We start from the raw sequence: 17,694 nt of genomic DNA, 5'->3' as shown, positions 1-17,694 counted from the left end.
GTTGTTTGTTTCATCTTTAGTTCTTCTAGGTCCTTATTAAATGTATCTTGCATTTTGTCTATTCTATTTCCAAGATTTTGGATCATCTTTACAATCATTATTCTGAATTCTTTTTCAGGTAGACTGCCTATTTCCTCTTCATTTGTTAGGCCTGGTGGGTTTTTATCTTGCTCCTTCATCTGCTGTGTGTTTTTCTGTCTTCTCATTTTGCTTATCTTCCTGTGTTTGGGGTCTCCTTTTTGCAGGCTGCAGGTTCGTAGTTCCCATTGTTTTTGGTGTCTGTTCCCAGTGGCTAAAGTTGGTTCAGTGGGTTGTGTAGGCTTCCTGGTGGAGGGGACTAGTGCCTGTGTTCTGGTGGATGAGGCTGGATCTTGTCTTTCTGGTGGGCAGGTCCACGTCTGATGGTGTGTTTTGGGGTGTCTGTGGACTTATTATGATTTTAGGCAGCCTCTCTGCTAATGGGTGGGGTTGTGTCCCTGTCTTGCTAGTTGTTTGGCATAGGGTGTCCAGCAGTGTAGCTTGCTGGTCATTGAGTGAAGCTGGGTGTTGATGTTGAGATGGAGATCTCTGGGAGATTTTCGCCATTTGATATTATGTGGAGCTGGGAGGTCTCTTGTGGAGCAGTGTCCTGAAGTTGGCTCTCCCACCTCAGAGGTGACTCCTGGCTGCAGCACCAAGAGCCTCTCATCCCAGCGAATTTGGGATGATTCGTTGTCTATTCATTTATTCCACAGATGCAGGGTACATCAAGTTGATTGTGGAGCTTTAATCCGCTGCTTCTGAGGCTGCTGGGAGAGATTTCCCTTTCTCTTCTTTGTTCTCACAGCTCCCGGGGCTCAGCTTTGGATTTGGCCCCACCTCTGCGTATAGGTTGCTGGAGGGCGTCTGTTCTTCACTCTGACGGGACGGGGTTAAAAAAGCCGCTGATTCGGGGGCTCTGGCTCACTCAGGCCAGGGGGAGGGAGGGGTACGGATGCGGGGTGAGCCTGCAGCGGCAGAGGTCGGCGTGACGTTGCACCAGCCTGAGGTGCGCCATGCGTTCTCCCGGGGAAGTTGTCCCTGGATCCCGGGACCCTGGCAGTGGCAGGCTGCACAGGCTCCCCAGAAGGGGGGTGTGGATAGTGACCTGTGCTTGCACACAGGCTTCTTGGTGGCGGCAGCAGCAGCCTTAGCGTCTCATGCCCGTCTCTGGGGTCCGCGCTTTTAGCCGCGGTTCGCGCCCGTCTCTGGAGTTCCTTTAAGCAGCGCTCTTAATCCCCTCTCCTCGCGCACCAGGAAACAAAGAGGGAAGAAAAAGTCTCTTGCCTCTTCTGCAGCCCCAGACTTCTCCCCGGCCTCCCTCCCGGCCAGCCGTGGCGCACTAACCCCTTCAGGCTGTGTTCACGCTGCCAACCCCAGTCCTCTCCCTGCGCTCTGACCAAAGCCCGAGCCTCAGCTCCCAGCCCCGCCCGCCCCGGAGGGTGAGCAGACAAGCCTCTCGGGCTGGTGAGTGCCGGTCGGCACCTATCCTCTGTGCAGGAATCTCTCTGCTTTGCCCTCCGCACCCCTGCTGCTGTGCTCTCCTCCGCGGCTCCGAAGCTTCCCCCTCCGCCACCCGCAGTCACTGCCTGCGAAGGGGCTTCCTAGTGTGTGGAAACCTTTCCTCCTTCTCGGCTCCCTCCCACTGGTGCAGGTCCCGTCCCTATCCTTTTGTCTCTATTTATTCTTTTTTCTTTTGCCCTACCCAGGTACGTGGGGAGTTTCTTGCCTTTTGGGAGGTCTGAGGTCTTCTGCCAGCGTTCAGTAGGTGTTCTGTAGGAGTTCTTCCACATGTAGATGTATTTCTGGCGTATCTGTGGGGAGGAAGGTGATCTCTGCGTCTTACTCTTCTGCCATCTTCCCCTCTGAGTTCTTCTGTATCACTTAATCTGCTGTTAATTCCCTCTGTGTGTTTTTCATTTCAGTTATTGTATCCATCAGCTCTGACCGGTTCTTTTTATATTTTCTAGTTCCTTATTAAAATTCTTACAGTGTCAGTTCTATTCTTTCCCCTAGTTCAGTTAGCATTCTTATTACTATTGCTTTGAATTCTTTCTCAGGTAAATTATTTATCTCTGTTTCATTAGGGTTTTTTTCCCTTGATCTTTTGTTTGAAACATATTCCTCTGTAGGCTCATTTTAACTTTCCATGTCTCTATGAAATTAGGTGAGACAGTTACCTATCCTGGTCTTGAAGGTGTGTCCTTGTATGGGAGCATTCTATGCAGTCTGAGTGTGCCCAGTAGCTTTGGCGCAGAGCTGGTTCTCAAAAGAGCATGAACTGCCTCTTTCCCTGGGGTGTTCTGGGAGCCACCTCTTTGGTGGGAGGTAAGAACGGAATTGGAGGGGCTAGAGCCAGAGCCAGGTGCAAGCTGGGGCCTTCCTATGCTCAATGGCTGTAACTGCTCTACTGGGGCCAGGGCTGGGGCCTAAGGGGATGGAGCTGGAGCTGCAAGGGAGTTGGGTTTCTCCCAGGTGTGGTAGCAGCCTCCACCTTGGTTTGGGATATGGCTGAGGCCTGAGGACTTGGGGCTACACTTCTGTGGTTTCACTTTTTCCCTGGTGTGCACGCCTTGGTTAGAGGCTGGGTTGGCGAAGGAGGGGTTGATGCCATGCCACTGAGCTGGCCCAGCCCCCTCCCACATGTATACAAAGCTCCAATGATGCTTCTCTCTGCCCTGGAGCTAGCTTCACTCCCTTCCGAGTCTGCGCAAGGACTGGTGCTCTCGTGATGGTCTCCACCCTGGAGATAGCCTTGCTCGCTCCTGTGTGTGTGCACCAAAGGGCTCGCTGGCAATGGCTGGCCAGAGGCAGGGCCGGGTCTGAGCTGGCTCAGTTCTCTCCAAGTATGCATACGCTCATTGAAAACTACAGCTTCTGCCTTAGTGGCAAGCAGCACCAGAGCAAGGGGGACTGGAGCCAGGAGCCCAGTGCAGGCTCGGGAGTGTGCTAGGGTGGTCCCGGCAAACTGGCCAGAGCCCCAGGCAGTTTTCAATCTTCTGCCTCCACACTGTGATCGGAAGTAAGCAAGTCCACGCATATGTTCTTCAAGAATGGGGTCTCAGTTTCCTATAGCCCTCAGGTAAGCCCCACTGGTTTTCAAACTCACTAAAAGCGCTCATCTTCCTGATGTCAGGCCCCTGTGCTGGCATGCCTAGTAAGTGGCTGGAACCCCTCACTACCCGGGGAGGATCCCTGAGCCTGTGATCTCTCCCTCCTCTTCTGTATCCCCCACTAGGGGTGCAGGTCTCCACCAGATTGCTTCTTTTCCCTTCCTACCAGGCTCTGTGTGGATCTTTCTTTACAGCCTTGGTTGTGGAAGAGCTGTTCTGCTAGTCCCCACGCTGACCTGAGAGTCGCTCCATATGTATTTGTAGTTTTGATGTGTTTGTGAGGGGAGGTGAGCTCAGCATCCTCCTATTCCACCGTCTTTGTCTTCAGCAAACTTTTTTTTTTTTTAACATTCATACTGGGGACTCACTTCCTCTTTTATATAGTGATTTCATAATTTGTGGAGTGTAGGGAACTGGATATTTTTCAAAAAGACTTGTATTCTAATGATTCCCAGCAAAGGCCATAAATCTACTTTTTCTTGATCTGCAGACCTCATGAGTGTGGCATTAAACCCTTGATCTGGGTAAAAGCAGGCCTTATGATTACAGAGGTGGCACCATCCTCATCACCATTTACACTCGCAAGAGGGGCAGAGTTAGTCAACCACTTTTTGGTTTCCTTCACGAGGTGCCAGACTTCTTTACCTATCCTTAGGTGTAACTCCTCTGACTATCCCAGCTTTATGCATATCTTTAATTCTCCAACTTTGTTCAGGCCTAAGCTCCTATTCCCCAAACTCTGGTTACTATATTTTGTCCTTGGAGAGGAAGGGCTTTCATGTTTAGCAGTTACACCTGTGGCTTAAGTTTATGTATCCTTTTTTTCCCCCAGACATTAGGGATTTTCTATATTTTCTTCTGAGCTCAGCATCCCAATAGGAAATATGTTAGTTGTAATTTATTCAGCCTCTGGGTGTTTTGTAGCAGTGGAGAAAATCTTGCTATCTTCCTTATTTCCCCCAGTACTTTATTGAGGTATAATTCACATACAATAAAATGCATATATCCTAAGTACACAGCTCAAAAAAATTTTTAAAAGTTTATGCATGTTACCATCATCTAAATCACTTTATAGAATACTCCCATCATTCCAGAAAGTTCTCTCATGCTTGTTTCCACCCTGTGCTCACCCAGAGGTAACCACTCTGTATTTGCTTTGCCTGTTCTTGAACCTGATATAAATGTAACATGTCTAGCTTTCTTTGTTCAACATTTTTTAGACTTATCCTTGTTGTTCTATCAGGAATTCACTTTTTAAAATCACAGACTAATATCCCAGTGTATAAATGTACCATTAGTTTGATTATCCACTAACTTGCTGATGGATATTTGGGTAGTTCCCAGTTTGGAACTATGAGAATATTCTTGCACAAATCTTGCTGTGGGCCCATATACTTGTCTCTCTTGGTTGTATCTGTGGAAGTAGAGTCACTGAGTCATGGGGTAGGCAAATGTTTACCTTTATGAGGAACTGGCAAGCTCTTTCCCAAGGTGACAATACCAATTGACATACACCAGTTGCTCCACATTCTCACCATTCAGCAGGTGCGCAGTGTGATTTCCTTGTGGTTTCATGGTTTCATCTTGCATTCCCTGATGACTGATGTTGGGCACCTTTTCCTGTGCTAATTGCACATTTGGATAGCTTCTGTGAAGTGTGTATTCAAGTCACTGATTTTTATATTGTGTTACTTTTGAAATGGCTTTTACAAGTTGTTTTTCTGCATATGAATCCTTTGTCATTTACATGTATTGCAAGTGTTTTCTCCTTGGTCATGGCTTGCCTTTTTACCTTAATAGTATCTTCTTGATGAGAAGGGTTTAATTTTGGTGAAATTTATCAGTTTTTATCTTTTATGGTTGACATCTTTTGTGTCCTAAAATACCTGCCTATCCTGAGAGTCATGGAGATACTGTTTTCTTCTAGAAGATTTGCTTTGCCTTCACATTTAGGTCTCTGATCAATTTTGAATAAATGCACATTGCATTAAAGCATCAATGTTTGGTGTTTTCTCATACAGGTATCATTACTCCAGGTCCAACTGAAATCACATTCCATAACAACTTACTGAATTGCTTGGTGTTTTTGTTGAAAAGTCAGTAATTACATACGTGTGGATCTATTTCTGGACTCTCTATTCTATCCATTGATCTACGTCTGTCCTAACTCTAGTACCACACTCAATTTCTGTAGCTTTAAAGCAAGTCATAAAATCGAGTAAAGTCTTCCAACTTTTTTTTCTTCTTCAAGATTTTCTTGGCTATTTTCGGTCTGCTGCATTTCATGTATATTTGCCAATTTCTACAAGAAAGCCTCATATTTTGATTTCATTGGATCTGTAGATCAATTTGTGGGCAATGAGATCTTAACAGTATGTAGTCTTTCAATTCATGAACATAACATATCGATTGCAGTGTTCTACAGTTTCTCTCAGCAATGTTTTGTAGTTTTCCGGGTAGAAGTCTTGCACCTCTCTTGTTACCTTACTTTTGAGGTATTTGACTTCTTTGATGATAAATTATATATTTAAAATTTAATTCCCAATTGTTTGTTGCTAGTGTATAGACAGTACAACTGAGTTTTGCCTCATATCCTGCAAAATTATCAGTTCTGATAGATTTATCAAGCAAACACTTCAAGATATCAGAGAATAGGAGCAGTGTCATATAATTGGAAACATCTGATTTTCTGAACAGTAAAAAGTGATTCACTCTTTGTATACCTCTTTTTACAGTTATCACCTCAGAAATACTACCTTCTTTCTGATTTCCTTCTCCTTTGCAGAATATGTAATTCTGGAGTTAAATTTATTCTTGGTATAGTTCTTAAAAAATGGAGACAGCACCAAATCTTTACAGAGAAACCTTTGTTTTTCAGCTGAATGTAGAATAGGGAAATGAGGACATGACCTACATGCTGCCTTTTATTTGCAGAACGGTGAACAAAGTACTATTTTTCAAGATCCCAATTAGAACAGAAAGACATATTAAAATGGGTTGGGATTGGAGTAGGGTGAACAGATTGGTGAGATTCAAATTGTCCTTAACTGTCACATTTACGAATTATTCACTAGTCAAGTAATAATCCCATCTTTTCATCCTTTGCTTTCTTCTTCATTCATTCCTTTCTTCCCAATTTAATTTTTAACAGTGTTTAGCACACTGCCTAATCTACAAAGAGCTATAAAGAACAGGGATCTATTTTAACTTCAGATAAAACCAATGTAAAGCAAAACTATTCAGGAATATTTTATATTTTCAAAGTACTTAGGAATTCTTTAATTAGAAAAATAAAGGCAATGGGATTATCTATTGGATTCTAAAAGTACCCAAGAATTAAATCACTCACATCCCCCTCTTAAAAAAACACAACAAAACCTTAAATTACATTGCTGTTAAGTTTTCTTACAGTAAGAAATAAGACCAACCTACACTAGAGTACAAAAACCTGAAATTCTGAGCATGAAAATAATTTATTGATTAGACATCTGGTTTATTCAAGCATAAGGCCTACCAAAGATAGAATTAACACAGCTCATGGAATAGGAAAAAAACCCCATCCAGCACCTCCTTTGTCTCAGATTTCCTGGGGACAAAATTTGTGCATTCTGTACTACAGCCTCACCCTAAAGCATCCACATGTGCTTGATATTAACGAATAGGATATGAGAAACTTTCTGTACACTCAACTTGGCAAGCATCATTAGTGATGCAACAACATTTTTAGGCACAAGAAATAGCACTGCCTGCAGTGAGAGCCTTTGACAAAGAAAATATCATTAAATATAATCTTACAAATAGGAAGAAAAATATATGCACTTTTGCCAATGGACTGCTTCACGTATCAGGAAAAATGTCACAATCAGATTTTCTTTCGATAATTAAAACAATTTAATTGATACTCAACTTTAATCAATACTCAGGTTATCTTGTATTAAAAATCAGAAAAATAAAACAGATTTAACCTAAATGCAATTTAGGGAAGAAATGCAGGACTAATAATATGGAATAATAGCTGCACTTCTTCAGCTAACTCATTAAAAAATGCCAATTAAACATTTTCAGTCAAATTTTATTAAAAAAAAAGCAGCAGATCAACATTACAATTCAAGAACCTAATCTAAATATGCACTTGACAATGAAGCACATCTGAGTATGGAGTGAAAAAAGTTTTTTCCAAAAAACCATCAAACGTATCATCTCCAAATACCCAAATAATAAATCACTTCTGCAGGCCGTCTATTGAGTGGAATCATAAACAAAGAACAGAAGATTTATTGCTGTGAAAACAAATCTGTAGTACAGTAGTATGAATCTTGGGTATTAAACATAGTCAGTTGAATCAAGTTAGGAAGTTGAAAATCTAATAAGAAATTTGTGTGTGAGAGAAAGTCTATAAGCCAGTTGACCCAAGAGCAACTGAGATATCAAACTTGTTCAGTGAAACCAGACATTATTTTAAATCTCCATTTTTTGAAGGCAATTAAAAATTACAATTCCAACAGCCCACAAACCAAATAAAAAAAACAACTGTAGAAAGCAATTAAAACTACGTTCAAGGAGCCACTTTTTCAGCTCAATTTCAGCACCCCAAGGAAAAAAAAAGCATCCATGACTATCACAGATGAAAACAGAATGAAATGTCATTGGAATCAGTTATTTTCCCCCACTGAGGTATAAAAATCTATATAGAAATTTGATACTATACTATAACAAATTGTACTTCTCATAGTTCTGTTTTAATTTCCTTTAAACCCTGTTTAATATAGTCTTTTTAATTGTAAAAATGTTTTCATGATTCTGAATCTGGTTCCAGTTCTTTTTCATTTATTTTTATATCAATATTTAATGTACTGGCTACCAGTTCTAATCAGAAAAAAAATCTTGGACATCTCTTCATTATAACAGCACATTCAGCAGAAATGACTGATGTGCAAGCAAACCATAAAAGGTGCAGCTCTCTGGAAAGCACATTTCGTAGATTGTTTCAGTCTGAATATTCTTTACAATGATTCCTGATGAAAGACTCTTAATCTTGTAAACATCAGTGTGCACAATCTCGCTACTAACGTAGTTTCACGTCCTTGGACAGGAAGGCCGGTTCACAGCTAGTGAAAGAGAAAGCAGTTTAAGTTTTAATGGCTGATAAACCTTACATCCTGCAGGAGGAAAGCACTTTTCCTTTTTTGCTACTTAAGAATGTGGCAGAAATGTATGCTGAGGTAGCCCAGTCAATCCTTATTTTTTTCTTTTTTTGTAAATTTGGTCTCAGAATATTTCTGGAAGGGTTACATTTCGAAGAAGCCACTGCTGGGACCGGCTTCCATTGCAGTCTCTAATGCTGGGCACCTGGCTGTCCTCTTCTGTGGCTTTATCCAGGCACTGATTACTGTTCACATGCTGCAGGGTTAATTTCTGAAAATGACAGGAAAGAAGTCTTAATATGAAAGTGGAAAACAAAACCAAAACACCTCAACCATTTTTTGTGATTATGAAATTCCTCTGTAGAAAAGGGATTACTTAAGACAATGGAGAAATGTGCCTGTGTAAAGACAGCATTAAGAGCTATGTCGGGGGAGAAAGGCACTGGGGGTACAGTGCATTCTGCTGGATTTGCAGTCAGATGACCTCAATTCTAAGTCCCAATTCTGCCATAAGCTCTGTAATACTGTGAGAAATTTTACTTTTTTGTGCTTCAGTTTCCTAAAAAAGTGATCAGATTAGTGATTTCTAATTTAGGATCCTCAACCTATTTTCAAAAAGCTATATCAAAACTGCTTCGTTTTCCCATGATAAGGCTCTTCAAATTAATTCTGTGATTCCAAGTTTCAAGTCTTTAGAAACTCAGGTCTTTTTGAAGACTCAAAATCGTAAGATTTATACAACAGTCCTTAATAAGTGGCTGACAGATGTGGCTATATACCTTCCTCTCTACTTGTCTGCATTCCGGACTTGATGCTGTCATGCTGATTTTTAGGATAATTTCAAAAGAACATGACAGATGAGAGTTAACAGACACATACTGACCATACTAATGAATCCGACACCATAGCCCCGGTCAGGTGAAGAACTCCAAAGCAGCTATGTAGGAATTTGCATTAAGCGTTATCCTAATAAGTATGTAACTATAAGGAAATATGTTTATTCACACATTTTTACTCACAGCTCTATTTTAATGTAATTCTTTTATCTCATTTAATTTTCATAAGGAACACTTCATTTTCATAAGGCCTCTTTTGTACCTATTTGAACTTCAAACAAAGCAAAACCTAATGACTGTATACAATACAGCTACTTTAGCTTTCAGTCACTTCTGTGTTATGCTCCATGTGGAAGCTGGCAAAAGGCAGTGCACATTCGCAGAGGTCACAGTTTACTCTCAACACTGACTTCAGTAATATCGAAGGGTCAGTGTTAGATACTTTACTTTAGCTCCAATAAATGCATAACAAGAAGACCGGGAAGGGCTTCCCTGGTGGCGCAGTGGTTAAGAATCTGCCTGCCAATGCAGGAGACACGGGTTCGAGTCCTGGTCCGGTAAGATCCCACATGCCACAGAGCAGCTAAGCCCATGCGCCACAACTACTGAGCCTGCGCTGTAGAACCCATGCTCTGCAACAAGAGAAGCCACGGCAATGAGAAGCCTGCGCACCGCAACAAAGAGTAGCGCACCGCAACGAAGAGTAGCCCCCGCTCTCCGCAACTAGAGAAAGCCTGCGCAAAGACCCAACGCAGCCATACATGCATACATACATACATACATACATACATACATAAAAAGACCGGGAAAAGTCAGCATGGCTGGGGCTGTTTTTACTTTTATGCAGATGCTGTGTAGTTTGTTTTGAGGGGATGCACTTTGCAGTCAGACATTTCTGTAGTGAACCCCAGATTTGTCACATGTCGACAATATGCCCCTGAGCAAAAACCTCTCTCAGCCCCAGGTCCCTCATCTATAAAATGGGGACAAGAATGCTTCTAGAGCTGTGCGGAAATGTTAAGATAATGAACAGAAAGTGCCGGCCAGCTCAGAGGCACTCATACAACATCCTGAGCAGCCGCGGACACAGTCTGGCAGCCCCGAGAGCAGAGGCACACAGCTTGCTGCTAAGGCCTTTGGTCATTTGTAAGACAAAAACAAAGCACTTTAAAAAGAACCCCCCAGGGCTTCCCTGGTGGCGCAGTGGTTGAGAGTCCGCCTGCCGATGCAGGGGGCGCGGGTTCGTGCCCCGGTCTGGGAGGATCCCACGTGCAGCGGAGCGGCTGGGCCCGGGAGCCATGGCCGCTGGGCCTGTGCGTCCGGAGCCTGTGCTCCGCAACGGGAGAGGCCACAGCGGTGAGAGGCCCGCGTAACGCAAAAAAAAAAAAAAAAAAAAAAAAAAAAAAAAAGAACCCCCCAAACATTCCAGAAGGCCCTTCAAAGCTTCTCTGAGTGGCCAACTTCATCAGGCCCACTGTCAGTATTAATAAAAACAAAAAAGCACAACAAAAAACTTAGTTGGGAAATTGGTCTTTATCACCCTAATTTTAAAAAATGTCATTATTTCACTTATTGAGAATCATTGAAATAAACGTGTAACAATGACAGAGGTTATTGATACATGCTGGGTATTTAACTGCTCAAAATTAAGACAGAATCCCTATAATTTCAGGAAGCTAACATCCCTTCAGGAGACCAGGACTCTGGTGAAGAGCCCTGTTCCAGACACAGCTCTCTGGCTGCTGACAGCAGGGGCAGAGTTCTGTGGCTCGTGACTCTGTGGGGACTGTGGTCACCGTACTCAGCAGAGGATCCATCAGCATGGACTAGTTTCCACACAGAAAGAGTGTAACTAAGGCAACAGGCTAATTGTAACCTCTGAAAGGAGGATGAAAGCTATAGTTATCATTGCATAAAGTCCACCTGCAACCTAGAAAAAAAATAATTTGCCGCCCTCTACCCCTAATCTCCAGATATAACTGTGTCAAAATCTACATTTTCATTCCAGAAAGGACAGCTACAAGTAGTCAAAGCAAAAGAGCCTGGTGTCGTAAACTCTCTGCAACGTATACTATAAACAAGACAAAGATATAATAATTTAATAGAAGACAGTATGGTATTGTGCAAAGAATCCTGGATTAAGAATCCCAGGTCTGTCTGAGATCTGGTAACACCATTTACCTGCTCTGTGACCTTGGGCAATTAACTTCCATTCTGGGCTTCAATGTCTACATGTATTAAAAACAATGTCCTGAATTTTATTTCTAGGGTTCCTTTGAAATCTAAGATTTCATGACTTTAGATTATACATTACTGACATAAGTGTTATTCTTCCAGACTGCAGTTTTCAACTGATGGAGGCAGGACAACTCTGATGGGCCGTCCGGAGCTCCCTGTGCAGTCAGCTCAGACTGTGGGACCCACATCGCAGCTTGACTCCTCCCTCTGCCAATTCTTCTGTCTCCCTTTTCACAGGTGTTGATCTAAAGGATGCTCCCTAATAAACATCCTGAATACGAACCTTGGAGTGGAGTCTGCTTCTGGGAGAACCCAGCCGGCAATACTAGAATTTAATCTCAGGGAAGACACCTTGCAGAGTGCTCCAGGGGTTTTAAAACTTTACACTCATAACTGGTTCTTTCAAAATATCCTAAATCACTTCTAGCTCCTTAATTTCTAAGCAAACATTTACTTCTGAATAACTGCTGTGGTAGACTGTGTATCTTACACACAGTCTGCCAATGGCCATTCCCACTCCCTGTCTCCTGGCCACATCACACCATAAAGACTGGAAATGCAAATGCCTGCTTTCCCAGCCTCCCCTTATAGCTGGGGGATCACTATGAGATGAAGTTCTGGCCCATGGGGCACAGCAGAGCCTGCTGCAGGGGATCCAGGAAAAGCTTTGGCTTTCCTGATAAAGAGCAATTCACACAGTAGTGCAACATTCCTCTTCCCTTCTTCCTGTCTTGAGTTGGGTGTGATGGTGAGCACTGTAGCAGCCTTCTAGAGGCCACAAGAAAAAGCCAAGAATATTGCTGCAATGTTATCCCTGACATCACTGTATCACTGAATCCATGCCAGAAGCCACTTACATCCAGACTTAAGAAAAAACTAAACCACTGTTTGTTCATGCTACTATAAATAGGTTTATATTACCTAATTAAACATACCATCATTCTTCAATGAACATATACAATTGGGAGGCTTTTTAATTTTCAAAATATTTTGGCTTCACAATGACTGTGGGGTGCCACTGGCATTTACTGTCTGGACTCAGAGATGCCATATATCCTGCAGGACCTGGGGCAGCTACATCCAAAATGGCAACGGCATGCACCATGGAAAACCCTGCAACAGAATATTCAGGCCACTTCCAACAGTCATATTAACTGAGCTACTGCTCGCTCGCTCGCTCGCTCTCTCTCTCTCTCACACACACACACACACACTTTTTTTTTAACTATAGTTTGATACTGTGAAGGGAGACCCAGGATTTATAAAACATGGTCTTTGCCCTCCAGGATCTAACTAATAGTGGAGAAAAAGACTGGTAGATAAATAACTACAAAGAAGCACAGAATTACAGGGGTCAGAGACAATTGTAATTAAGACAGAGAGAGCTAATTTCTGGCTGGGATCCATGGAAATGATGTCAATTCTGGGCTCTCAAGAACAGGCAGGATTTGTTAGGCAGATGGAACTGTATGATCTTAAATGTAAAGTGGGAAAGTACAGGATACGTTCAGGGAATAGCTGGTCGAAGATGAAAAGTAGACCAGGGTTTGTATGTGATGCAGTATACAGAGAAAAGGCAGCCAAAGTCACAACTTGGTTTGGACATCTCCATTGAGGGGGTAGAATGAAGCAGCAGAGTGAGCCAAGCAGACAAAAGAAGTAGAGAAAAAGCTAAGAGAAGAAACTAAACAGTAGTGCATCTAAAGCCAATGGATACAAGGATTTTAAAAGAGCATCTGCTTAGCAATAGTAAATACTACAGAGAAGTTAAGAAAAAGAGACGAGAATGTCCTGGCTTTGCATCCAGGGGCTGTTTCTATATAGTGTCAGACCAAGGCAGGAGCCAGGTTGAAGAACCAGAGGCACAAGTGCCAGCCATTCACTCGCCATCATACGGCACGGGAGAAAAGTAGGATGGTATGTACAAAATAAAATAGGAACAAAAGTCTGTCCCAACATGAAGAAGAAAACCAGCGCTTGTAAGCAGAAGAAAAAAAACCAGAGAAAGATATATTGAAGATGCTGGTGCTGGTTCCAGAACCACAGAACAAAAAAGCATAAGTTGGGAGGTTAGCCAGGTATGAGGAAAGGAAGAGGGGTTTACTGGAGATGCTTTGATTGCTTTTAAGTACCTCTATTTGAGTACAACGTATAGCAGGTGGGGAGAGGGAGTGGCTCCAGAGGAAAGCAAAGACAAATAGTTTTATTATATATGTCACTGAAAAATCACTGAGCCAGAGAATTTCATTAATTAAATCTCACCTTTTACCTCAGTGTTTAATTCGGTAATTTTAAAAGCCTACTTAACCGTTCCATTTCTACCATAGTGGCTGGCAAAGCTTAAGGACATACGGAGGGAAGAGTGATTACATAGTAACAACAAGGACCCAGGGACTGGAGGCAATTCTAATTTAATTACTGGAGAGATTAAAACATGTTTATTTTACGTATATTGCTTTTCCTACCTGTCAGTTCTTGGAATATAAGAACAATTTGATCCATATGCAGATTCCACAAGAATTCACTCTTTTAGATATAAAATATTTTATACAATACACCCAATGACACCCAATTTTATTCCTATATTCAACTGGATAACTTACCACCGGATCATACTCCCAAAGCTGGTTGCCTTTTAGGTGGTGGCATTTGAGCATTGTGACTGGGCCATTAAGTTTGGAGACATCCAAGCAAAGGTCATCTGTTCTAATTTCTTTGTTGGCAGTGTAAGAGAAAACCTGAAAAACAAAAATGCACACATATAAGCTTTAACAGCAAAATAAATTAGAGTTTTATATGCCCAAGAATCTGGCAGAGAAAAAGACAAGTATTTCAAGATACATGCTTTTTGAACTTTATTAGTGTAATGGAGAATAAATGACTCAGAAAAGACACCACTATTTTTGCAGAGAAAAAAAAAAATGATCTTAAGTTGTCTGTATATACTGAGTGTACTGTCAAGGGTTGTCATCTGTTTGACCAAAAAGGGCAGAATAAATCTCATGTACAACAATGTAAACACAGTTCTCAGAAAGGGCCTTTTACAAATGTTTCATTTAAAAAATAATCATTAGATTGAAGGCTCTATTCTCCTAAAGGTCTTTATTATTTTCTCTTTAAAGGTAGGAAAATATTTCCTGAATGATGTCATGAAATAAAAAAGGAAGAAGATGAAAACAAATCCAAAAATTACCCCTTTAAAGCTTTACTAAAATACGCACCTGATTGCCTCCCATACCGTGACAGTTAAAAATTCCAACTTTTTCATTCTCTTTTCTAGCCATGTTATCTAGACACTGATTTGTTTCCACATTTCGTATCTAGGGGGACAATGAATGAAAAATATCACGAGTTAGGTTAACTAGACAGACACATACATATCTAACACACACATTAAAATCAATCTAAACTTCCCACTAAATCTCTTAATTGCTTAGGTAAGGGCTATGAGTTGGGAGGGAAAAAAAAATCACTGTCTGGCTATCTAAGATTCTGTGATCTAGAAAGGTCTTACTATTTATATAAGTAATTTTTGTGTTTCATGGAGAAATCCTTTAAGTTCTTTCTTTCATCCCAAACTGTTCTATGATTTGTGTTTAACTCAGTAAGCTCTAGTTTGCCTAACAATTTAAAGCAACTTAACAGCTCCCTGTGGACACTGTTTGCCACCAAGATAAGGGGGCATTACTATTGATAACTACTTTGATGACTTCTTAGGAGGCTCAAGGTGGGTATTTTCTAAGCAAAGAACCTGGAACTTGGCTTAACTGGAAAGCCTAAGCATGGTGTGTAGTGTAAACACCATTCTTCCATTAGGTACTTGTCAGTTACATAAAAAAGTTGAATCAGTCATATGAATTAGGAAGAATATTTTAAGCACTGATATATTTTTTTCCTCTGAACCACTACAGTTTAAAAGCATATGGCAAATTAATAGACATTTGTAAAGTTCTAAATCTGTTGTCATGGGTGGTACTGTCAGCAGGTAAGCCGGAAGGGAGAAGTGGGACAAACTATATCTGTCATGTCATGTAGATAGAAAAGGAGTAATTGTGTGTGAGAGATAAACTGGGGGGAAAGTTAAAACCACAAATAACCCATTTATTTTTATAAACATGTATAGTCTACGTATTATTCCACTATTTTAATAAGGCACTAACAAGTCCAGATGCATTTTTTTCTTATAAAGATACAATAGCATAAGAATAACTGTATTATTCCCAGGGGATCAGAATAAGAACTGGGGCTTTGGCAAAAGAGAGGCCTGGGTTTAAGTCCAAATGATCCAAACCCTCTGAGGACAATTTCCTAAGAGAGACTAGTCAGCTCTATGTTGAGGCTGGGTAAGACAGTGCATCCACATGCCTACTTCGGAGTCTAGCACGTAGTGGACTCAGAAACGGTAATAATTCTGTGCTGCCACCTTATCGCTAGTCAACTCCATCTGGCTATTCCATCAAAACCTCAAACTCAGTTCATGCAAAAACAGGATTTTCCAACTCCTTAATGCTAATACTTCTTCACCCGAATATTTTAACATACCCCTGCCACTCCACCCCTGACCGTGAGGAGTGCTACCTAAAACAAACATCCATCATCATTCCTCCATATATTCCCCTCTTCCCCTGAAACCCCTAGTTTTATTAATAATCCCACAAGCTGTCAAATTATTCAAGCTGGAAATCACAAGGCCTTTTTTTCCTGGGTGTAGCATATCACATCAGTATCCAGGAATTCTTTTACCACGTAATGCACATCATCTTTTTATCCGTTATTTTAAAGCAGAAACCTATTACCTCATAAATAGATTTTACAAAAGGTTTTATAGTTAGATACAATTTTACATAAAACACACCTTTCTGCACCTTAATGGATAATCAATTAATACTTGATGATCATGGCTATCTTACTTGACAAAAAGTTTAGTTCAAATTTTGACAAGGTGAGTCTTTATCTCATATATTCATATAAAACAATTATTTCCTTATACTTTTGAAAAAGTTACAAACTCCTCAGTCCTTTGTTTTCCTCAATTTTTTTCTTTCAAATATAGATGTAGAGGTTTCTGAAGAAAGGTGATAAATGTCACAGAAATGATTAGGGAAGAACCAACATTATTGTCAGCTTCTCCCTCTCACATGGAATGGGTTTTTTTGGTTAAATAATTATCTTTTATCAAACTTAATATAATAAAAATTAAAAAAATAAAATTCTCGGGCTTCCCTGGTGGCACAGTGGTTGACAGTCCGCCTGCCGATGCAGGGGACACGGGTTCGTGACCCGGTCCGGGAAGATCCCACATGCCGCGGAGCAGCTGGGCCCGTGAGCCATGGCTGCTGAGCCTGCACGTCAGGAGCCTGTGCTCTGCAACGGGAGAGGCCACAACAGTGAGAGGCCCGCGTACCGCAAAAAAATAAAAAAATAAAAAATAAAATTCTCCCCAAATGTAATTGGACTTCCTATCACTCAGTAACTATCTTATAGTAAATCAACTTTGGCTATTCTGTTTCCATAACTGATGTTGCTAAAAATTACAGCAAATAAATTACACTTACTCTGCACCAGGCATTGTCCTATGAGTTTTACCTGTAACAGCTTATACCACCCTTACACCATTCCTATGAACAATTCTGGATTGTTTTCTGACATAAGAGATCTGAGCCTCCAACCCTTGAGGATACTACTGACAACTAGATGTTAAAAGTAGAGTTAGACTCCAAGGATTGGAAACCATTACTTCCCAACAACTGTTTTGGTGACAATGAACCTTGATCAGCAAGACGTGGCCCAGCTGAGACGGGTGGTCAGAGAGTGGATGGGCCTCTGGTGGGGCCTGATGGCACTTCTCCAAAGTGCAGGGGAGGGGTGGAGAGAAGCCCCGCACACTCGGTGAGGAAGGACCTTCTGTAGAAGGGGAGCTGTGATGCCTGGTCCCTGGGCAGAGAGGATTCTGTCTGGCTCAACGCATAAAGTGGCATCTTTGAGCTGCTCTTCAGGCTGGTTTTTCCACATGTTAGATTGCTAGCGAAGACAATTTTCAGGGAATATCCCCCTCCTTTGTAGTAATACATGTGGGCTACCTCACCTACAGAGTGTGTGAGATGATTTTTGAAGGACATGAAAAACCAGGATGACTAGGGGTGAGTTTTGGGAACAATTCTGTTCTTTATGATGTCAGGAGGCAGGAGATCATTTAATAGGTTTCTTTGGTGGGAGTTAACTTTGAAGAGTCTTTGCGGAAGGGAAAAATTAGGAACATTAAAAAAAAAAAGTTGAATCAGATGTTCAAAATGGTAATTCTATACAGCTTTAAGGCTATGTAACCAATTACCGGCTTTCTAGTGA

The 17,694-nt window shown here is 41.5% G+C and overlaps 1 protein-coding gene and 1 long non-coding RNA gene across 2 annotated transcripts in view; one reads left to right on the top strand and one right to left on the bottom strand.

The window, feature by feature from the left end:
- The window catches only part of LOC113631356 (uncharacterized), a 44,628-nt gene extending 33,050 nt beyond the window's left edge, over window positions 1–11,578 (top strand). The window contains exon 3 of the long non-coding RNA XR_003437278.1: window positions 11,449–11,578. This is a non-coding gene — a long non-coding RNA (uncharacterized LOC113631356). The remainder of the gene's footprint in view (window positions 1–11,448) is intronic.
- Window positions 6,043–17,694, bottom strand: part of GALNT1 (polypeptide N-acetylgalactosaminyltransferase 1) — an 83,086-nt gene continuing 71,434 nt past the window's right edge. Inside the window, exons 10-12 of the mRNA XM_027127740.1 lie at window positions 14,571–14,669; window positions 13,953–14,087; window positions 6,043–8,546 (exon numbers count right to left, since the gene is read on the bottom strand). Of these exons, the coding sequence (XP_026983541.1) occupies window positions 8,400–8,546; window positions 13,953–14,087; window positions 14,571–14,669 (381 nt within the window). The 3' untranslated portion in view covers window positions 6,043–8,399. The remainder of the gene's footprint in view (window positions 8,547–13,952; window positions 14,088–14,570; window positions 14,670–17,694) is intronic.

The sequence above is a fragment of the Aethalodelphis obliquidens genome, unplaced genomic scaffold (assembly GCF_003676395.1).
Source record: "Aethalodelphis obliquidens isolate GAN/ISIS:26980383/991018 unplaced genomic scaffold, ASM367639v1 scaffold32, whole genome shotgun sequence".
Taxonomy (NCBI): domain Eukaryota; kingdom Metazoa; phylum Chordata; class Mammalia; order Artiodactyla; family Delphinidae; genus Aethalodelphis; species Aethalodelphis obliquidens.
Note: the sequence above shows the minus strand (reverse complement) of the source record. Positions and strands in the feature narration are given on the sequence as shown.